Genomic DNA, 22,566 nt, shown 5'->3' on the forward strand with positions numbered 1-22,566 from the left:
TCATTTGGACCTTTGAATCCCCAAGATGTAAAGCAATTAGAGGGTAGAGCCGGATTTAGGGCTCGATAAAGATACTAACCCAATTGGGGACGGGAGGTGTGCCTGCACCGATACGTAAAAATAATGAAGATATCCCTTTTGACAATTACCTAAAAATAATTTGGGTACTTTTAAAAAAAAAAACCTTTCTCATACTTTATTTATAATCAGAACCATCCTTTCTAACAATTATGTGTCCATTCAACGTGACCAACTCCGCCCTCACTCCCGATGGGGCATTTAAAGGTTGTTTATTTTCTTTAGAGTACTGGAATACATGACAGCACATTTGATTCTCTTCATCAAGGGTGCGAACTTTTCGAAGTCGTGACAATCCATCCATCTCAATTTTGATTCATATCTCTATCCAGATTCACGAGATTGGTGAAACATTGCTCACACGGTTTGTTTCACACGGACTAATCTCTTACGAGGGCTAGCAGCCATACGGCGGCTGCCAAGAAATCACCGGAGAAATTGCACAGCGACGAAGACCCGTAAATTTCTTCCGGTTATATATGTTTTACAGGCCTTTTGGCCGAAAGCTAAGTAAACACACGCCTCGTTGACTATGGAAAATGCTTTGCAGCGGGGCCCTGGAAGGACCTTATGAAATTTGGTATTGCAAGCTGTTGAACAGGAGTCAATTACTAGGGGAATTGCAATTTCCCTTGTTCCACTTCGCACGGAGGGCGTTGGGACTGAATTGTCCTATTTGAAAAAGAAGGCACGAGTTTTTTATCTCTGAATAACGCCGTTAATTGAGCTTCATGTTTCCCAACGTGACGTCCAATTGCACTCGTCTCTTGAATAAGCATCTTGCCCTGTTGATAATGATGAACTTTGATTTTCCAGGCAGAAGAACCCTATTCCATTCTACTCATGTGAGGAATCTCCTTGAACTTCTTTTCCGTTTAGGTAAAGAAAAGCTTGTCAGAATCAACTGTTCATTAAAGAAAGGATGGTCATTTCACAGCAAAGTTGGTTATCGATAGCTCCGTTGCTTCTTCGACAAGCCAAACGGGTAAATTTTACATCAAAAGAGAAAAGACGTGAGTTAGGCTCGAAAAGAAAGTAGGAATCCTACCTCTTGGATGGATCACCAAGCTAAATGCTACATCACTGATCTCTTTAGGGAAGGATTGACAAGCCTACTTGCTGATGGGAGATTTAGGCTAACATAAGGCAACAAAGATTTGGGATCTAAAGGTATTGTAACGACCCGATTTTACAAGGGATGGGCCAGGAGCACACCCTATGAGAATGGTGATGGGGGCAGGAATGAACCGAATTCTACATTACTATGGAAATGTGAGGCGATGTCTCATTTAGGGAGCGACACTAGTCTTAACTATCGATGGCACATTTTAAAGCCATGTGGGCTTACAGGCTCAAAGCAAACAATATCATTAGTAAGTGAGGTCAGAAATCAGCCCTTACAATGGTATCAAAGCCGAGCACGGCCAAATATGTGTGATTTGGGGATGAACCAAGCAGAAGCTGGTGAGCCTGTAACAACCCAGTCCTACGGGGGATCCCAATAACGAATCAAATCCCACATTACCTAGGGTGATGCAGTAACGTGCCATTTAAGGAGTGGCACCAATCTTAAATACTAATGACACATTTTAAAGCTGTGCGATGCTATCATGCGAGCGAAAGTTACAAAACAAACACTACAAAAGTTTGGTCTAATTCACTTAAAAAAACTCAAAATTTGAGATTTAGTCCTAGTTTTATCTCAATTTATTTTTTGTCTCGGAAAAAACTTCAAACTTTAGGTTTAATCACAAATCTGCCTCCTTTTTTTGCCTTAGAAAAAACCCCAACTTTTAGGTTTAGTCCCAATTCTACCTTGAAATTTTATTTTGTTAAAAAAAAAATCAAAATTTTAGGTTCAATTCCGAATCTATCCCTATTTTTTGGTCGAAAAGAGAGTTATCAATTTTTTACTTCCTAAATTTGCCCCTGTTACCCCCTCTGATAGTCGTCCAGAATTTTTATATCCTACAACGGTTTTATTTTAAGAATAAATTTCCATGTTACTTTACCGATGTCTATTTATTATCAATGTGGAAATACTACATTAAGTTGGAACTGGATCACGGGGTAGATTTGAAAATAGATTAATAGTTGGTGATTTTTTATAAATTAAACAAAATTCAGCATAGATTTGTGACTAGATTTGAGACAAAAAAAAAGTTCAGGGTAGATTTATAATTGGACCTGAAGTTTAGGGTTTCTTAGGCAATTAGCACAATAAAGTTCAAGGGCATGTTTGTTTTTTACAAAAATGATTCACACGAAATGACTTTCGAACTTTCCGATGTTCGACAGCTGGAAATGGATAATCAATGAAAAATGATGCGCGATCAAGAAAAATAATAATACTCAAAATCAAAGAAAACGATTTCTCCATCAAAGAGAAAAAAGAAATCGTTTTCCCAAAGTCCTTTTCCAAACACCACTAATTTTCCCTGCTCTTGAATACCTTCTCCACCTTTTCTTATCTCCACACCAAAGTCTCATATTCTCTTCAAAGATTCTTACTATCAACTTCAATCACATTTAAGCACTCAGATTTGTCGCGTTTCCATTAAACCATATCACCGTTCAGTTATACGATACTTCATTCAACTACACGACTCATAATATCTGGGGATGATCTCGGTGAAAAAAAGTATTTTTCTGCTTCCCGTTTTACTTTCGAGCGCATAACCGAACAACTAAGAACTGGCCAACTCCCTTGAAAACGGTCTTTTCACGAAAGAATAATTTTCCTCCATCAGGAAGCTTTTTTTTTGGGGCGACAAACGCAGGGCACCTCGGAAGGGGGATGACATCAGACGCAACGAGGCCGGGTCCGGACCTTTACCCGGCCCGCTGGCGAATGAACGGGTCGGTAATGCTAATACGGTAATACCAGCCATTGGAGTTTGTACGGGGCGATGACGTGGCCCCATCGGATCCTCGTCGTGGCCTTTTGATCGTCATTATTCCACACGCCCCCACCCGCACCCGCGCAAGGAAAGGGAAGGAAATGGCGCCAAACGAGGAACGTTGAAAAGTCAAAGCCCCCCAAGCCCCAACCCCCGGGCAATGAAAGTGAAACAGACTCGATTCGTTATTTTTCTATTTTATTTTAAATTACTTCCCTGCTAATTATTCATTCATTTATTTATTTATTTATTTATTTATTATTTTCTTTTCTTTCTTCCGAGGTCAAGGAACGATCAAGATCGCGCTCGCGCTCGCGTCATTCGGCGTAACAGTCCGGACATAACCTTCCAACCCACCATCGTCTCTTTTGACCGCACCACACGCGCTCAGAAAGAGAAAGAGAAAGAGAAAGAGAGAGAGAGATTTGCTTAAATAGAAATCCGCTCGGGTCTTCCGTTCGTTAGTTGACTCGTCTGCCAGGGCAGAAGACGCCATCATCCATCCACACATCAATTCCCCCCACCCCCACCCCAACCCCCATCGTCTCCGCTGCTCTCTCATTCTGCAATCCCCTCCGCTTCGCCGCCGCCCGCCGTCGCCGTCGCCGTCCGTCGTCCTCCGTCGTCGTCATTTCCTCGGTCCTTCTCGTCGCGATCTTGCGATCTGCAGGGTTCCGTTCGAGGCTCGAAGGAGGCTTTTCTCTCGTCTCGGTTTGATTTTTGGTTCCCCGACGCTGCCCCCGGGATTTGGAGGGAGAGCGATCGTCGGACTCGCCGGGGCGATCCGCGGAGCTGGTGTCCTTCTCTTTCTTTTTGCTTTAGGCGGTTTCAGATGAAGACTTCTCTCAGGAAGTTGCGAGGGTTCGGAATCCACCACCACAACAAGCACGTCGGCGCCAAGGACAAGCGGGATCTCCAATGCCTGTCTCAACTGGACGAGCTCGATCAGGCTTCTCGGGTACGGCTTCTCTCTCTCTCTCTCTCTCTCGCGCGCGCGCGCGCGCATGAGTAGCTTTTGGTGGCCGCGACAATCTGGAATGAAGTCGAGAGAAAAACAGCTGGTGCAGTTTAGTTTTAGGTCGGCGAACGTATGGCCGTCTCGCGGCCCGGTGAGCGAATATGGCGACGAATTGAACGAACCGAGAAAGGAATGGTTTGGAGAGGTGATTACTCAAAGGGGCGACGGGGGGTGTATTCCATCAAAAGTTTGTAGCTATGGATGTTGTTCTACTCGGAGCCATCTCAGTGTTTGTGAAGACGGGATTACGTAATCGGGATGCTTGTTTTTTCGCTCTTATTATCAAAAAATTTTCCCCTTTTGACAGTATTTGCTTGCATTCAGTCTATCTATTTTGAGTGTTTTTCTTGGCACGTGATTAGGGTTGTCGACATCTCATAATTGATTCCAGAGACCGTCGCACTTCGACATACGATTTGCAGCTGATTTTTTTTAATAATGAAGATGCAGAGTTTCAAGTGCATTACTTTCCGTTTCTTGTGCAAGCGATGCCCGCGCTTCTGACTCTCCTCCTTTGTCATTTGCTGCAGGACCTGGACGATATGAGAGATTGCTATGACAATTTACTCGCTGCTGCTGCCGCTACCATGAATAGTAGTTATGGTACTCTTTCTTTTCTTTTTTGGGGATAGTTGTGCTTGTGGTCATCAGTAGGACGAGTTGCGTATAACTTGTCCAGTATAATAGTGAGTATCTAACTCGTCGATGATGTTGTTCTGAATTCAAATGTCGACATTAATATTCATTGCTCGTATTCTATCATGCTAATGTGAGAGAGATTTGTGCTGAGCATGTCAAACGGCTTTGAAATGCCATTTGATGTCGGGAGATTTGAGCTATAAATCAGATTAGCCTGTGCACTCTGAGTAGCTGATGTTGCTGTGTATTTGTTTAGTTCAAATATAACTTTGAGTTCCTGTGGTGGCTAAAAATTGATCCGTTGCTCTATAATAAGCACAGATAATCAACTTTGTCGATGCAGCTTCAATTTATTTTCCTTTGGATTCAGTGTTTTTAATCATATTGGTAAAACTGTGCCATAAAATGATGTCAGGAGCAAGTGCATTTACATGCCCCAAACGAAGTTTTTATGGGAAGTGATGCCATTTGGATTGAATTGTAGTTTTGTCCCCTATCTACTGTCCCAATTTATGTCAAAACCAATAATGTCATCAAAACTTTGCTGTTTCTTGTTAAGTCAATTTCTTGACTGATTTTCAAGTCAACTTCTCTTGGAGTACGCTGACATTATCGCTAATGAGTTCGCTGAGTTTTCATTTGTATAAAGTGTGCTTGGATGCTGGTAACTTCTTTGAGACGAAATCTCTTGATCTCTTTTAAAGCTGGCTTCTAGCTGATGGAGAATGTCAAGATTTTTTTGGTGTGATGCATTCAATTGTGCTGAACGTGCTTGGCTAATTTGCTTGAACCTTCAACTGTGTTTATGTGCCAATATCTCATCTAACTTCTGCTCATGCTCTGCCATTTTCCAAAGATCTTAAGCAATGTTGTCGTTACTGTACTTTCAGAGTTCTCGGAGTCTTTGCGGGAATTGGGTGATTGTCTTCTTGAAAAGACCGCATTAAATGATGATGAAGATAGTGGTAAGTATGTACATGTTTGTTTGGCAGTGCATGTGCATGCTGAGAAGGGGAGAGAGATTTTTGACCACTTCTTTTAATACAGGAAAGGTATTGCTCATGCTTGGTAAATTACAGTATCAACTCCAGAAACACCTTGATGCCTATGTAAGTCTTTTCTCAGGTTTAAAAAGATGGAAATAGTTTTCCTACAGTTCATTCATGCTGATGATTCTTTATTTATTTTCAGCGCTCTAACATAACACGGACAATCACAATCCCCTCACAGTCTCTTCTTAATGAACTTCGAACAGTTGAGGTTTGTCTGTTTGGGTCATCTTCTTTGTTTGACGTAACTGTGATTAGATCGTTATTCACTTATACTCATAGAATGGTTCGAGTCAGCTGAGGATGATGATATATTTTAAGAAAACTGTTCCCTACTTGGCATTGTTGACAACTATGCCGACATTTGGCAGTGGCATTTAATCACTGTAGACTTTTTATTGCCCCGTTACCATTTTGTGTGGTTTTCTAGGGTTTGACAATTTTAGGTCCTCAATAATAATGAGGGTTTCAGGTTTTCTTCATGTTAGCAGCTCTGACAATGCCTCTTGATCAAGAAGACCTGTGGCCTCACTGTGGAAATTTTTTTTTTTTTTAATCAGCCAATGTGAGTAAAAGACTAGGCTAATTAGTTGGCTGAATTTGGCACTTAGATGCAGACATTTAATTCATCAAATGGATCTGCATCATCGACTGATGACTCTTAAGTATTTTGTGAAAATGAGTTCAGCTTCAGCATTCCTATGGTATTTTATTTGTAGTTAGCGAGTGGTTTTGAGATGGCATAATAGTTGTGATGGTAACAATTACTAAGGCTTCTCTGTTGGCGTTGATGCAGGAGATGAAGCAACAATGTGATGAAAAAAGGTGTTTATTGGTTATTGGGTTTGTTATGCTTTCAATTCTTCTGGTTAAAGTTACTCTTTTTTCACACTGGTTCTGGTCCACAGGGTCATATATGAAGACACATTAAAGAAACAGAGAGAAAAAGGTCGATCAAGAACTGTTAAGGGAGAGAATTTTACCCTGCCACAAGTGCAAGAAGCTTATGAACAATTTGATGAGGAGGCGAGTGTGTTTATATTCCGGCTGAAATCTCTGAAACAAGGGCAATCTCGTAGTCTTCTCACACAGGCAGCTCGTCATCATGCTGCTCAGGTTTCTTTCTCAGTTTCTCCTTTTCATCCCTCCCTTCCCTATTGGTGTGGTGCCTGTTAAAACCACATTAGTCATCTAGTCAAGGCTACTTACATTAGTTTTGCATAACAGTTGAACTTCTTCAAGAGAGCCCTGAAGTCTCTTGAGGATGTGGAGCCACAGGTACAATTTATTGCTGTGCAGCAGCATATTGATTACCCCTTTGACGGACTTGAAGATGATGAAGGAGATGAAATGGATGATGATCAAGATGATGACAGTTATGACACGCATGATGATGGGGAGTTGAGCTTCGACTATGGGCAATCTGATCAAGCTCCATTGACTGATTCAAATATTAGGCATTCAATGGAGGTAAAAATCTATTTTACCCTGATGGGAAGGTGTAAAGGCTGCATTTTTCCACTTAAAAATCCTTACTCCGTTAGGCTGACTGAATTAGCACCATTTTTATTTTGGTAGAAGTGGTTACATTTCGGAGGTATTGATGAACGTACATCTCACTTGGCATTCCCATGCATGCGCATGCACTCAGAAAGTCATTTTCTTATTCATCTAGATTTCAGAGTCTTGCCTTTACATCTTTAATGGGCATAAGTCTTTTGTCCAATCACAGTCATTTCTTACTCGGTGATGGATTGACAACATATGAGATTAAAAATTTTAAGTTGAATACATAGTCTAGGGTGGTTTACAACGCTGGTCATGTACTTTTGAGCCACAGTCTCACCAAGAAGACACATTTTGATGAAAATAGTTGACAGGGTGGTTGTTCTTGGTCCATTAAATGGTCTGAAGGGCAAAGCATGTATATCCTGAACCGTGGTCAAATTTATGACATGGCGTTCTTTCTTTATTGTAGAATTAATTAGTGATATGATGAACCTTGGGTGATGAAGCACGGTTTCCAGTCTTCTGCTAACTTCATCTTAGCATTTTGCCATATTAACTTGTCAGCTATTAACTTTTTGTGCAGTTGGATCAGGTGGACCTTACATTTCCCCAAGTTTCTCCGGCCGAAACCGTGAAGGTACCTGGCCGGTTTGTTTATCTTTTGTGCATGTGCTGGGTCTATGCTCATGAGTGTATCCGGTCTGGAGAATGTATTTCCTATGTGATGATTTTGTAATGTGTTTATGTTCCCACTCTTAAGTTTGCTGAAATCCCATCAGTACCATGTCTGATCTTTCTTCTATATCTGTTTGATTTTAGTAACTCATCTGACTGGAGATATACGGTTGAAATATAGATGAAGATTGTACTAGCTGCTCATCATATGGCCCATTATAAGCACATTAACCTTTTCCAATGAGTGCAAATTCATGCTGCATATGTCTGAAAGCCTTTGCAAAACTTAAGGATCTAGATATATCAGAATATACTTTTTCTACTGTGATATTCTCTTTTGGGACCTCTAGTTAACTTTGTTTTCTTTCCATTTGATGTCAATTGCTGTATAGGATGCAGAGTTTCACAATCCATCTTGTTGACATGCAGGAAAATGCAGAGAAATTCGTTGGAGGATATTTTAGTGGAGAAAACAGGAAGATCGCCAAGTCGGCTCCACTCTATCCAGAAAAGAAGTCAGATCCTATGGACAAAATGGGGACAATGAGACAATCATCAACTCGGAAGCTTCAAACCTATGTCTTGCCCACACCGACGGATGCGAAGACTTCAATAACCACACCATCAGTCAAACCATTTCTACCCTCCAGACAGACCAGTTTGAGCTGGCGTAACCCAAAGTTGTGGCATTCATCTCCCCTGGAACCAAAGAAGTTCGGGAAAAGCTCAGCTGATGGGAAATTCTCGGGCACTTTGGTCTCGAATAATCACGGCATTTTCAAGGAGAGTAAAAACAATGCCACATCCCCATTACTACCTCCTCCTTTGGCAGAGGGGCTCTTATTCACAAACCATGATCCTCTCGGTGCTCCGGGTTCTAAGAAATTCAAAAGACAAGCATTCTCTGGACCATTGACTAATAAGCCACAGCCTAACCTGTCAGCACCAGTGGAACATCCCCATTTATATTCAGGACCAATCTTGCGAAATCCAATTTCTCAACCTTTTTCATCTCCTCCAAAACTGTCAACAATCTCTTCTCCACCTCTTACGTCATCACCTAAAATAAGTGAGCTCCATGAGCTTCCAAGGCCCCCTGCCGGTTCAAATAACAGACATTCAGGATTTGTGGGTCATTCAGCTCCATTGTTCCCGCGAGGACAAGATCATTCAGTTACGAAGGAGCCTGTGGCAATGACTTCAGCATCCCCATTGCCAATTCCTCCTCAGACTGTCCCTCGTAGTTTTTCCATACCTTCAAGTGGTTTGAGGACCCCACGGGGTTCAAAGCCATCGGAAGTTCCAAATAGCATAGAGACAGCAGAAGATGTGTCTTCTCCGCCGCTAACACCGATATCTTTATCTAACATCCAGCCTCCACCAGCTAATGCACAAGCTATCCTTCCATCCGTTAAAATAGGAGGTAATTAAAAAAACCTCTGCTGACAGATATTGCTTACTTAAGGGGATGCCTTTAACAAATGATTTACTTCCATATCGGGGAGAATAGTTTTGAAGGAATTGGATTAATCCTATCAGAGTTCATGTTCGGCAATATATTAGTGAAAGAGGATTGAGCAGGCCCTTTCATTTTTATGATCTGAATCACTCAACTGGTCTATCGATGCATTTTTTATGATTAGATTTACTTTTGTAGGCTTTAGGTTCTAGCTGCATTGGGCCTGCCTTGGTTTTTGGTGTCAATTTCCTAAATAGATGGAATTTTGGCGAATGTTTTATGAGTCTAGAACATTTTTAACACTTGCTTTGCTAGCTTCGTGAAGCGTTATTCTGTAACTGCCGTTATTTTGCACATCTTCCTTTCTGGTTTGGTGAAAAAACTGGTCCTTTCTGTTCCTAAATAGCTCTAGAGCTTTATATCGGCGCCCCAAAACTCACTATTGAAATCCTATGTTTTTGCTGGACGCAGGGACAACCTGATGATTTATTCGTTGGAGCATTTTTTTGTGCAATCCACGGGTGTCCAATACAAGGTAGCTTGTGGTAATTTCTCGCAGTTGCATATTTGTAAATTATTTTCCCCCTTAAAAGCCATTTCTTTGGGGAGCGGTTGGTAGGGAATTACATAATCGCCCTAATGTGTCAAGCCAGAGAATTTGTACATACTTGTAGGAATTAAATACGAAGTTGTTTTCGGCTCTTTCTACTTTTTGACATGGACGGACCTCTTTTGTTTAGCATTTAAGTGGGAATTCATTCTCCCATTGGCAGATCATATCCCCACTGATGTCAAGCCTAATCTAGTCATAGTTATGCCAATATGCCATTTGGATCCACGTAGCACGTCCACATATAATTTTCCTCTTGGTTCATGCGGGTGCTGATCTCGAGCCGATTTGATTTTTATTGCCACCGCGCATCATCTCTCACGATTGTGGATCGTGCCAGTGTTCAGTTCCTGCTCTTGATAATTTTATCTACTTTCGAGTTCCGTCCTGTTCATCGAACGAATGCACTTCTGTAGTATGTGGCGTTCATGTGAAGAGGTGTGCTTCGTGTGAAAGTATACGTATTGCTCTTTGACGAGTCGGGACACGATCGAGTCGCCCAAAATCTACCCATTCAAAGGTCACTGCCGTTAGTTATGTGCAATGACTGCATATCACATCCTTCTCCATCCGAGAAAAACAAAACCAAGGTTACATGAAACGAAGCCTGTTTCTCAAAACAGGAGGTCTTTGATTCTTGAACTAAAACTTCGCTCTTGGGTACAACGTGATCCGTCAGTTGCAGCTCCCTCCTGCGTCGTATCTCACAAATCCTACCAACTCTGGACCTTCCAATCTGGGATTGTTGGCGTAACTGCAACCAAAACAACCCCCCACTCTTTAATTGCCCCGACTCGTACCACCAAAGGCAGCAGCGCACAAAGTCAAACGCGACAGGACATCACAAGTTCCCACAACACGACACAAACGAAGAGAGTGGTTGCGGAGTTCAGTGAGTGCGCGTGAGTGCGTGCTTAGGCTTTAAGGAAAATTCAGAGATGGAGGAGGGGTGGGTGTCTCGAACCTCTGCTCCGAGAACTTGGAAAATGAACCGGAGGTCGGAATGGTCCCGCACAGATCGTTGTTGGACAGGTCACTGCACAACGGGTTTCAACTCGAAGGGGTGAGAGATTTACTTACGACATGAAGAAAAAACATCTTATTTCATACGAGGAAAAATTGAAAAAAATAAATAAATGAGAAGTGAAAGAGAGACTAATTACAGAATCTTGAGATTTCGGAGCTGGGTAAGTCGTCTGGGGATTTCACCGGTCAGCCTGTTGGCGTTCAGTCGCCTGCATGGCGTGACAGTGCCATCATTTCATATTCAGAACCTCACAAAACAAGAGAGAAAGCAAGGGGAAAAAAATAAAAAATAAAAAACAGAGGACTTTATGGCCTCTTCGAAAACGATAGTCAATAAATGACTCTTCTCATATTGCTTCTCAAACCACCGAAACTATGCCCTGTCCAGAACTGAAAATGAGAAGCCTTGGACTGGAAAGATATTCTAAATACTGCAAATGATGAGCATTGCTTAGCATAATCAAAGATATTCTAAATCGAAGCCCACCTTTGATAGCGAACCAGAAATCGAGTTACAAGCACTTCTCTAAAGAAATTTGCTTTAAAGCAAAAGAAGAAGAAGAAGAACAGAGAGAGAGAGAGAGAGAGAGAGTAGGTGCTTACAGGAACTTGAGATTGGAGAGGTTGGAGAGGGAAGCGGGAATGGAGCCGGTGAGGTTGTTGTGGTACAAGTCCAGGCTCATGAGGCTCTTCAGCCCTCCCAGCTCTTCCGGTATCGCCCCCCTCAATTCGTTCATGTACATCTCCCTGCTCACACGGATTACATTTTGTCCAAGGATTTATATTGATTCCATCGCGAAAAAAACGAAAGCTCATCACGCGAAAATTACTCACAGATACTGAAGGTGCTCGAGCTTCCCTAGCTCGGGAACGAGACTGCCTGACAGATTCGCATTCCCCAGGTCTCTGCATCAACATATGATACCAAAGAGAGAGAGAGAGAGAGAGAGGAATCATGAGACAGACAGAGAGAAAGCTTGGGAATGAAAGAAAGAAGGAAGAAGAGGAAGAGGAGAAGAATACAGTCGGGTGACCCGATTATGGCGGTCGCAGGTGACATGAAACCAAGTGCAGGGATCGACGAGGGTCGGGTCCCAGCTCTGCAGAACGTTGCCCGGGTCCTTCACTGCTCTCCTTAACGCGTACAGAGCATCCCCTGCTCAGTTTCTCCGAAATCATCACTCGGCAATCATACCTCATAAAGTGACGAGACCCCAAAGGAAAGGGCAGAAAAAAGATGGAACTTCGAAGACACAAGAACGAAGAATGCATGCGTTTCTCCGCAAGCGATCCGTTCTTCTTGGCTTCGTCTTTTTTACCTTCTGAGTTTGCGTTGGTGAGGTTCAAAGGGGCCAACAGGAGGAGCAGAACGGCCACATGGAACAGGGGCGACAACGCCATGAGTCGAAGCTTGTGCTTGAGAGAGAGAGAGAGAGAGAGGTGAGAATTGAAATGAAGTTGGCTTTTGTTCATTTAAAGGCGTATTTATTTACAGGGTGGGTTCCAGTCTTGGTTTCAGAGTTACTTCATTTACAGAATCGCTTGTCACTCACTCATGATATTCAGTTATATTTGTGAATAAATTTCATATATAAATCTCAATTTATAGGATATTAGTCCCATATCTTCTTTTATTGGTGCCATTCCTTTAAAATAAAATAAAATAAAATAAAATGAAATGAGGCACCGATATTAGACATGTGTCACTTATCCGAATAACATAGGAATTTTCCCATATACACTTAGCCTTGTGAGCGAAGGTAGTGGCGCTGAGGTCAAAAGTGAGTGTTACAGAGGAGATGATACATTTGATTTGTGGGAGTGGCGCCAGGATATTTGTGTTAAGAGTTTTTGAATAGAACAGTTATATCTTTAAGGAGCTATGTAGTTGGAGTTGGCTTATTATGCATAAACTGATCTTGAGCTCTTATCAATTTTCCGATGAGGTCGTGATAAACAGAAACTAGTTGTGTCCAAATATTTTGCATGTCTCGTTAGAAGAGCAATGTCAACTCCTGATCAATATATGCGTGGAAGGCTATTCCTTCCCTAAAAAATTTTAAAAAATATAATCGTTCTATCCTAAAAATCCTAATACGAATATTTTGACGTCATTTCCACAAATCAGCTTTATCATCCTCTTTATATCACTCACTCTTGTACTCGACGTCACTAGCTCCATTGACAAGGGTATGCGAGTATAGGAGCATTCCTGCGTGACTCCAAACCGTAACACATGGGCAAGAAAAGGAAAACAAGTTCCGCGTGTCATGGTCACAAGAAAGTAGCTAGTAACTCGCTTTGAGCATGATTAGTTTCGACTCTTTCTCACACAGGAAGTTCACTCATCTCAAGCTTTGACTATTCAAGTTCATATAATCTCTCTATTCTAGTATAAATAAGATATATCCCTTCAGTTCATAACCTCCGGCTTATAGTTCCTAAGATTGGAGTTTTACATAGATTAGGAAATTTCTATAGATTGACGATCATCACATCATTCGTTCAATATAGAACACGAGCTTATCATCTTAATCACAGAAGAAATCGACCGAATAACATCGCTGGATTGACTTATCACCGGGAAAGGCTTTACGGAATGACTAGGCTAAGTTCTCTTTAACTCACTTCGAAAACTTGATTTTGTGGAATCTAAAAGAGAGAGACAAAGAATAAGGAAAAGCAAACCAACCACGATAGAGGGCATGTTCTCGGAAGTCTTCTTTATTTTCCCCTCAATTTTCGACGGAAAAAAGAGAAATGAAATGAGAAAAATTTGAGTGCATGCGGATGTGCAAATGGCGGGGGGAATCTGAGACATATCTTTTGGACTCAGGGAATAATTTTTGCAGTTTCATCTTTTTTTCTTATTATTATTTTGTTCTTTGGAATAATAACTTTTGCACTTTGTGCTCTGAAAAAGCTGCTCTTCGGGTTGCAGAAGGACTATTGAGCTTTATTTGTCTCCCATTACATTTATTTCTGATGTTCAGCAATTACACTGTAGATTTTTCCGCAAATTATAGGCATTCTTAACCAAAGTGTCGAATGTAGGGAGGTCCCGGCAAAATAGAAATGTATATATAAAGAGAAACAGCAGAAAAAAATGCGAGCAAAAAGTTAATATAATCAAATATTCTATACCAACTGTTCTAGACCTTTAGGGTGCGTTAGGTGAACATTTTGTTTTAAAAAACAATTTCGAATCAGAAATAATTCTTTTTTATTTTGCTTTCGAAAACAATTTTTAAGTATTTTAAGACATTTAATAACTGTTCAAAATTTCATTTTAGGAATAGAATTGCGTTTGATACCGTCCTCAAAATTTTTACTCCAAACCATTTTTCTTTTAATTTTTTAATAGTTTTATCACTTTTTCCTTTTTTTATTTTCTTCACTTTTTCTTCTTCAAGCTCGGCTAATGGCCTCGCCGATGCGTTGCCGGCCTATGATGAGGCCGCACCTCATCGGTCGAGCCTTGCCGGTGGCTAGGGGAGGCCCAGGTGAGGCCTAACTGGCCACTGGCGAGGTAGCCAGACCTTGGCCAACTGATCACCGACGAACGGCGGCAACGGCGGCAGCAGTAGTGGGAGAAGAAGAGAAAAGGAAGAATAACAAGAAGAAAAGAAGAGAAAAAAAAAAAAAAAGGTTGGCTTGATTATGGAATTATTCCGGGAACAAATAATTAACTTTTTTTACTTTTTGATTCTATTTCAAATTTATTATTGGAAACAAAAAATTTACCAAACGGATTTATGTTTCAAATTTACTTCCAATAACAAAAAAATAGGAATTTTCACTTTGTTAGGTCGGTTGTCAAACACATCTTAATTGTCCCAAATTTCTATTCTCGAGATAAAATTGCGTTTAATACCGTTCTCAAAATTTCTAATCCAAGTAATTTTTTATTTTATTTTTTAGTGATTTTATTACTTTTTTCTTTCTTTCTCTTCAAGCTTTGGCCGGTCGCCAATGCGACTAGCCAAACAAGGGCCAACACCTCGCCAAAGCGTCACTGGCCCTTGAGGAGCCACGCCTCATTGGTCGAGCCTCACCAGCAATTGGGCGAGCAACCTCGTCCAAATCTAGTGAGGCTAAGCTTGTGTAGCCAGATGAGGCTCACCGATGGCCGGGGGAGGCCTGTCTGGCCATCGGAGAGCTCATTGGACCTTGCCCCACCAATCATTGGTGATTGGTGACGATGGACGGTGGTGGCGATAGCGGCTAATGGCGGCGGCAATGGAAGAAGGAGAGGGAAGAAGAACAAGAATAGAAAAATGAGTTGACTTGATTCTAGAATTGTTCCCTGAAACAAATAATCAACTTTTTTTTTTTAATTTCTTGATTCTTTTCCAAATTTATTCATAGGAATAAAAATTTTACCAAATGAATTTTCATTACAAATCTACTCCTGAGAATAAACGAATAGAAATTTTCACTGCTTGGCTAGTTGTCAAATGCGCCCTTATTGTAATACATCCTCTCTCGAACCAAAAAAAAAGAAAGAAGAAGAAGAAGAGGAAGCCTGCACATTCTGTCTCCCAAAAAGAGGCATATCAATTTTCGAGCAATCATGGATATAATGAAGCGGGAGTATATTTTTCTTTATTTCTAATTATAGAGTAGAATCACTGGCGCCAAATATAATTAAAAAAGTATGTAGTTTATGTCTATAACTCGCAGATTAGATTGAGAAAAGTTTCTTTCATTTAGGGAGGGAGGAAAATATTACCCTTTTAAAACCCGTCTATGAAATTAATATTTCGAACAATATGACGGACTGTGGATAGATAATTAAATAATTGTGCCAAATTCAACATTCAAATAACATTTTGCGAAACCTGACGCAGCTCGATAAATCATATTTTGTAGAGCCGGGCGGTAAATTTTAGTAATTTTCATGAAGGGCTAAAGCCAAGCAGCGGATAGGGGAGGAGGAAGGGAGGGAGGGACAGCTTTTCAGGTGGGTCGAAATTGAGAAAGGATCGTGTAATGATGATGCGCCTGCTCCCTTTCGGCCTTTTCTCAGGTCTTTTAACAGGACGTGTTCATTTTGAAGAGCCGGGACATGTTCTTTCTTCGTTCCTTCTTCGGAGCAAAAGTAACTTTCCATACGGACCATCAATCGTGTAATCGCTTTCGCACGGTCACCCTTTGGTTATATATATATATATATATTTTAATTTTGGGCTGAATGGAGACTCTTGGATTGGACCCAATAGATGACAAAGTGAAAACCATCACAAAAATTGACAGCTCTTGCTCAATAACTATCATAATCTCATGAATTCGGTGGGACGCTATTCAAAACTTGTTGAGAGTAGCTCGGATATTGGGCTTACTCGCGCACAACATGGAGAATAGAATCACTATCACGCAATTAATTAGCCGACCTATGAGCTTTACTTTGCACCAATGATCGTTTGAGTTAGTTTTATTCAAATGAATTTGGGTTAGGAAAATAGAGACATCTTACAAATGTGTGTGATACAGACATCTCACTTCATGTTTTGACTTCTAAAATGATGTTGATATTGACTTCTAAAATGGTGTGGCACTTTGTCAAGATTGCTATGTTATTTAGTAAATTAATTTTATGAATTGGACTTAGTTTCGAGTCAATTACTTGATCACATAAGTGCTGGCAACACCATGGGACTTGGACTTTAATAAGAGCACTCGATATTATCTTGGTCAATCCTTCATCAAAAGTTGATGTGAAAAGAAAGTTTGAACAAATTATTTAATAGGCAAAACATAGGAGTTTAAAGCTGAGTAAAAGGCAATTGAGTTAAAGATGGGTCAAAGCTCAACTGGGCTCGTTCCATCTTGACCAACTCTGCCGCAATAATTCAACCGCGGTCAACAGATAAAGGCGATCATCTTTGCCCAACTTTCCCCTCTCAATTCCTATGAAATTCCTAATTTTTAGTTCAATCCCACTTCTATTGCAAACCATTTTTTTGTTTCAGAAAAAAACTACCAACTTTCATTGTAGTCCAAAAATTTGCTCTCAGGATTACTCTAAGATGAGGATGTTGATAAAGACGTAAATTCTAATAATGAATCTCTAAATGACCCTGATATTGTAATAAATGACGATTTTTAGACACGTTAGTAAATTTGGGATTGGAGTAAATATTGAGTGATGCTTTTTAGATTAAAAAAAAAAGGTTCAGAATAGAATTAAAATAGGAACTAAAGTCGTGGGAATATCAGGGCAATCCTTATAGAATTCCCAGTCAAGTGATCTTGAGGGTTGTTGTCTTGGGCCATGCGCATTCAGATTCCAACTTAAATGGTCAAAATGTAATCGGTTTAATGAAGAACGAGCTCAGCTTATGCAATGAACACAACACAGACAGCTAAAATATTTTAAAATTGGTCATCATCCCATTTTTAATACACAGATGACGTCACTCCCATTTCCCTTGTCCCCTTTTTTCAAGTCTCCTCCCAATTAGATTTTCAAGGTTTTTCATGGTTCCCCCTAATCCCGTTCTGAATCTCTAATAATCAAATAATAGAATATAGTCATGTGGAATTATCCGCCGCTTTCACTTTGCATGTAGAAACTCGTACGGAATTACTGCGTGCGTGTACCACATAGTGTTTAGTACAAAGAAAAGGAGTCAAATAATTTGGCTTGAAATCAGAACAATATCAGACTAATAAATAGGGTTTTGTCCCAGCCCTAAGTACGGCCCCATTAGAAGAAGCCAGGCTGGATTAGGGTTAGACCTTCCCCAGCAGGTGGGGCAGATGAACTTTTCATTTTTGTTCTTCGTCAACGTATTAACACATGAAAGAGAAATTGAAAACCAACACATTATAAAACCGAACACATTCCAAGGATTTGTAATTTCGCCTCGTGAAGTTTTTAGGGTTCACCAAATCTCGGGTCGTATTATTTCATTGAAATTTCGCGATCCATCTTACCTTGTTGCATCACAGAAAGTTCCATATAGAGCCGATACGTATTCACGATCGACAAGCCATGACCAGCCATGTGCATTTCTACCTACGCCTCTTCCCTTTCAAAGATTGAAGACTAAAGCTTTTCTAAAACACAAGAATGTCTACGAAGAGGAGGAAGGTACCACAGTTGCCTAATGACCAAAAAAAAAAAAAGGTACCCAAAAATAAAAATAAAAAAAGAAAAATTTGTGCTTTCTTGGACTAATCATCAGCCGTACCGAGCAAGAATGCTGACATAAAAGATGAAAAGGATTGGATGACTATTGAGTAATGACAGCAAACACACGTAATCTAAGACTTGCTCAATTCATACACTACAACATGGGGAGAGATTGATCGTAAAAGGTTATTTACAAGCAAACAAAGAATTAAGGGAAAAGAGAGAGAGAGAGAGAGAGTAAAGGGAGCAGCTCATCTGGCTACTGCAGGCAACCCAATTCAAGGGGCTTCGCTAGCCTTCACAAACCGACCCTTGACTCGCTTCCGAGTGTCGGCTCTCGCCTTCCTTGACTCGTACCTTATGTGCTTGTCGTATCTGTTCGTGATGAGAAAGAACCAGTGGTTTAAAAGCTCGTGAAGAAGTGCCCTAAAGCGGGTAAGCTGTTATGCAATGGAAAGATACAAGAAGGAGAGGATTGACAAAAAAGGAACCTCCGGTTTTTCTTCTTCTCCTTGTAACGGAGCATGGCGTTGCCTCTGTTTTGAGCCAGCAACTCCAAGTCAGCCTTTGTCTTCACCATCGTTTTCATGTCATTGCCATAGGTGATCAATGTCTGATCCACAAAATTGTAACCCTTGGAGTCAGTAGAACCTTTGGCTTTAGCTAGAGCTGAACCAGATGATGGCCCGGACACGGGTAAGTTGTTACTCTCGGATGTTGCTGGCCCTTGGCTAGCAGCCAGGTTACTTGAACTGGCCTGCGGTGTTACGAATAATCTGATATTCACTTTGAGAAGAGAAGCTTGGATGTAGAAGTAGAAAGACATTTCTAAGTCTCTCCCAGAAACATCAGACAGTGCAAAGGTTAACCGGCTATGACTCGAAAACATAACCTAAAATAGATTGTGATTCACATTCACCAAAGGAAAAGATGATCCCTGTGTTTCATAAAATATAACTGGGGTCACGTTTAGAGTGCCCAAGGGGTTCTTGTCAAGCATATACTAATTAAAAAAGTATGATATTCAAAGCATTGTCAAACATATACTCATCAAAAAAGTATGATATTCAAAGCATTGAACATCACGAGAAACATAAGTAATTTGAAAACTGTGACACATCTGATTTGATTATTTAATAAGTTCCTTAAGGACACTATATAACAAAACCTGTATGACCATTATCTAGCTTTATGGGGAAACAAAAACTATCCCTAGAATGTGGTGTTGAAAACATGATGATTGAATGATATAGGCACAGTATCATTGGCAACATGCAATCGGTAACATCACACAAAATTACATAATATACACAAGTTCACCTGCAAGCTTTGATCAAAGGATATATTACATTTCAACATGATATATTGTCAATCTGCTTTGCTTAACAAAATTTAGTGGTGAGCTTTGTCTATCTTTTCAAAGAAAAACAGAAAGGAAATTAAAGCGCCTAATGCTAAGCCTTACGGCTCGGCTCTCAAGCATAAGAAAGCCATCACATCTAAGGAAGGTACCAAATTTCAGACATCTCAAGGACATGCAAGGATGTGAAGCATTGCCTAGGTCTACAGGTTACAGGAACAAACAACACCAAGAAATGCAGCACGTGTTTAAATTGCATGACCATAGCCATGCTTCATACAATTAAACTGGTAATCTCCATCTTGAATTTTCAAGATGGTCCAAGTGGTGGACTGGCAGGAAAAGAACAACGAATTTGAAGAAAATATTTGAATCTTTATGCATCTATTCCGGAACAAAATTGGCACAATATAACGGGTGATGCAATCCAAGAGGCAGATGCTTGTACCTACAATTATTGAAACCATGCTTCACATTCAGCTAAGATTTGAATTCGCTCAAGATCATCGGGTGTTTCTTAGCTAGTTCTTGTCAAAGTGTTCCAGGCCTTCGAGCAAGATATATCGATAAATAAATGCAAGATGCAAATCAGGACAGAAAAAATGTACTTAGACAGTAGACTCACTTACATTATATGACGAAATATCCTTGGGCATGACATAACCATTCAGCTGGTACACATCTCCCAACATTTTTGTAGTTGTGATTGATGTGTCTTTCATTAGTTCATTGTAACTCTTGATCATAAAACCTTCACTGTTTTGGCCATATCCAACTTCTACTGCACTAGCTTCTTCTTGACTCCTCAACCGTCCCAAGTTGAAATCCCAAATCTGAGAGGAAGCAAACATACAAACGGTTAGCTTCACTACCTCCTACACAAAGCAACGGTTTGACCATTGTTACATACTAGCATGGAACGAGATTAAAATGAGAAACGGCATCAAAGTCCACAAGAGAAGCTCAGCCTAAGGGTGCCAGAAACGACCTAAAAATGTAAGTGAAAGACTAAGCAAGTCCTCAGAATCAATGATAGGCTCTTAACCATATTCAACGCAAGAATGCTGCATTCCTAAAATTATAAAAGCTCATTGCCTTAAAGTTGCGAGCGTGTGTGAACGCGAGAGAGAGAGAGAGAGAGAGAGAGAGAGAGTTCTTTATCTTCCATTCCAAATTGATTATAAAACCAGTGAAAAGGACAGGAAGCACTAATGCAAGAAGCCTAGGGCTTTCCAAGTGAACAGAAATCATCACATGAAGAAACCCAAAAAGAGATCCAACCCTAAATCCAACACAGCCTCCGGAGAGCTTACGACATGAAAAAACTAGGCCTTTTTCCAAAAGCATCACGACTGTCCGGAGAAAATCAGTCACCAGCCCGAACCACGAGCGAACCATCCCGAAAGCTCGGAATCAAGACGCTAACAAAGCATGAAATCTATCATTGCAAGAAGCCATCCCCAGATCACATAACGAACTCAAAGCACAAGAACATACCTAACTGACCTGCCAGAAAGGCTAGAAATCAAGTGAAACCGAGCGAAAACACAATCGATATCCGAACCTGAGTGCTCTGGCCGCCAACATTACTAGTCCCCGCTCCGACGACGCCCCGTCCGCTCTCCTCCAAATCCCGCTGCGTCGGGAACATCAGCAAAGAAGTGAAAGTGGGCTGCTGTTGAAATGGCTGATGATGATCCACCACCACCGCATCGACCCCATCGCTCCCGTGCCGTTGCTCCCCACAAATCCCTTCCCCATTCTCCGGCCATGCGGCCGCCGTCCTATTCGGCGTCCTGGGCACCAAATTATCTCCTCCCTCTCCGCTGCCTCCGCCTCCTGCGCCGCCCCCGCCATCAGAATTGTCCTCAAAATCCCCATTCAGCAGCTCCACCAACTGCCTGTGCATCTCCTGCTTGCGCCTCCCGCAGCTCGTCCGACCCGCCGTCGATCCCTGCTTGACGGCGCCTGGGTAAGGAGCCGCCAAACCCGCGTCGTTCGGCACCATCAGGTCCTGGAAGCCGAACCCGTTTGCACCGGCCCCGTACGCCCAACCCTCCATGCTCGAGATCACCTCCTGCATCAGCTGGCCGCCGTCGTTCCGGGCGATGGCCGACGACTTCTTGCCCCCGTCGGCCAAATCGAGGCCCCAGAGGGAGGCGAGGTCGAGGGGGGAGGGGCAGCCGGAGAAGCCATCGATCCGGGCGCGGTGGTGGGAGGAGGCGACGGGGGAGGCGGCGTGGGCGTCCCAGTCGCAGTCCTGGCAGAGGTCGAGTTTGTCGGTGGAGCAGCGGTCGGAGGCCGGGGCGGCGCCGCAGTTGTCGCAGATCTGGGAGCGGAGGTGCTTGCGGGAGAGGAGGTTGGCGGAGTGGACGTGGCGGTCGCAGAGGAGGCAGAGCTTGGCGGCGTCGCTCCGGCAGTAGAGGACGGCGGGCCGGTCGGTGCAGAAGTCGCAGGGCACGACGGCCCTCTCGCCGGCCGGCGTCCTCGAACCGAGGCTCGCCATTTTCCGGCGTTCCCTCGGGCAGACACGGGGAGAGAGAGAGAGAGAGAGAGGGCTACCTACGACGACTCGAGGTGTAAGTACGAGAAGCGAAGGAGAGAGAAAGGAGGAAGAGAGAGAAAAAAGGTGAGGACTTTTGCTGGGATTGTTTCAAATAGACACATGAGAAACACGAAATATATGTCAATTTCGATGAGAAACACGAAAGATGTGTCAATTTCGGTGTGTTTCACGTACATACGTCGACGATCTCACGCTCTCCCGTAGAAGTGTGCAATGGGACCGGATTTACCAAAGAACCAGATCCCACTACCCTGAAAATAGGTTCGAGAATAAGTTCCTATTTGAACCGATCCCGGAGATGGTTCTATTTTTTTATTCCTGATTTCAAGTAAATGCTTACTTGAGAACATCGGTTTCGAATCAGTCTTTACTGGTATTAAAAAAAAAAGAAACACTAGTCATCTCTCTGATTTTTGCTGGTATGGTTTTCAATTTTTTGGGATGGGGTTTTAACAGTCTCGTCGATTTGCTGTTACGGAGTTTTTTTAAATATTTTCTTAAATTTATTTTAGTTGTGAAAAGTTTAATTTTCAAAAATT

At 41.7% G+C, this 22,566-nt stretch overlaps 3 protein-coding genes across 4 annotated transcripts; 1 reads left to right on the forward strand and 2 right to left on the reverse strand.

Moving 5' to 3' along the window:
- Positions 1-3,505: 3,505 nt before the first annotated feature.
- On the forward strand, positions 3,506-10,104 carry LOC104433714 (uncharacterized protein At2g33490). 2 transcript variants are annotated; one of them, XM_010046560.3, is made up of 11 exons: positions 3,507-3,936; positions 4,527-4,599; positions 5,526-5,600; positions 5,683-5,744; positions 5,827-5,895; positions 6,481-6,509; positions 6,593-6,800; positions 6,912-7,154; positions 7,777-7,830; positions 8,298-9,291; positions 9,799-10,104. In XM_010046560.3, exons 1-11 carry the CDS (start codon positions 3,811-3,813, stop codon positions 9,807-9,809), a joined length of 1,944 nt encoding a protein of 647 aa, XP_010044862.1. In that variant the 5' UTR covers positions 3,507-3,810; the 3' UTR covers positions 9,810-10,104. The 2 variants fall into 2 exon arrangements, with proteins under 2 accessions (XP_039163487.1, XP_010044862.1); XM_039307553.1 differs by lacking the exon at positions 5,827-5,895 and having other exon boundaries at positions 3,506-3,936.
- A 328-nt stretch (positions 10,105-10,432) lies between these two features.
- Positions 10,433-12,403, reverse strand: LOC104433715 (leucine-rich repeat protein 2). The gene is made up of 7 exons (XM_010046561.3): positions 12,283-12,403; positions 11,987-12,119; positions 11,798-11,869; positions 11,567-11,710; positions 11,101-11,172; positions 10,902-10,973; positions 10,433-10,691 (listed from the first exon to the last, which is right to left on the reverse strand). The coding sequence occupies exons 1-7, from the start codon at positions 12,362-12,364 to the stop codon at positions 10,613-10,615; spliced, it is 654 nt and encodes a 217-aa protein (XP_010044863.2). The 5' UTR covers positions 12,365-12,403; the 3' UTR covers positions 10,433-10,612.
- A 5,709-nt stretch (positions 12,404-18,112) lies between these two features.
- LOC104433716 (zinc finger protein CONSTANS-LIKE 15) lies at positions 18,113-22,108 on the reverse strand. Its single transcript, XM_010046562.3, has 4 exons — positions 21,026-22,108; positions 20,091-20,294; positions 18,593-18,858; positions 18,113-18,476 (listed from the first exon to the last, which is right to left on the reverse strand). The coding sequence occupies exons 1-4, from the start codon at positions 21,965-21,967 to the stop codon at positions 18,380-18,382; spliced, it is 1,509 nt and encodes a 502-aa protein (XP_010044864.2). The 5' UTR covers positions 21,968-22,108; the 3' UTR covers positions 18,113-18,379.
- Positions 22,109-22,566: the final 458 nt, after the last annotated feature.

Source organism: Eucalyptus grandis, chromosome 2 (assembly GCF_016545825.1).
Source record: "Eucalyptus grandis isolate ANBG69807.140 chromosome 2, ASM1654582v1, whole genome shotgun sequence".
NCBI lineage: Eukaryota > Viridiplantae > Streptophyta > Magnoliopsida > Myrtales > Myrtaceae > Eucalyptus > Eucalyptus grandis.

Bases quoted from the DNA above. Each gene is read 5' to 3' on its own strand.
- LOC104433714 (XM_010046560.3), top strand. From the start codon at position 3,811: ATGAAGACTTCTCTCAGGAAGTTGCGAGGGTTCGGAATCCACCACCAC. The intron at 6,510-6,592 runs GTGTTTATTGGT...TCTGGTCCACAG, and splicing joins CAACAATGTGATGAAAAAAG to GGTCATATATGAAGACACAT. The intron at 7,155-7,776 runs GTAAAAATCTAT...CTTTTTGTGCAG, and splicing joins ATATTAGGCATTCAATGGAG to TTGGATCAGGTGGACCTTAC.
- LOC104433716 (XM_010046562.3), bottom strand. From the start codon at position 21,967: ATGGCGAGCCTCGGTTCGAGGACGCCGGCCGGCGAGAGGGCCGTCGTG. The intron at 20,295-21,025 runs GTTCGGATATCG...GCTTCCTCTCAG, and splicing joins TTGGCGGCCAGAGCACTCAG to ATTTGGGATTTCAACTTGGG. The intron at 18,859-20,090 runs GTAAGTGAGTCT...GTAACACCGCAG, and splicing joins AGGATATTTCGTCATATAAT to GCCAGTTCAAGTAACCTGGC.
- LOC104433715 (XM_010046561.3), bottom strand. From the start codon at position 12,364: ATGGCGTTGTCGCCCCTGTTCCATGTGGCCGTTCTGCTCCTCCTGTTG. The intron at 11,711-11,797 runs GTGAGTAATTTT...CCGTGTGAGCAG, and splicing joins CTCGAGCACCTTCAGTATCT to GGAGATGTACATGAACGAAT. The intron at 10,974-11,100 runs GTAATTAGTCTC...CCCGTTGTGCAG, and splicing joins CTCCGAAATCTCAAGATTCT to TGACCTGTCCAACAACGATC.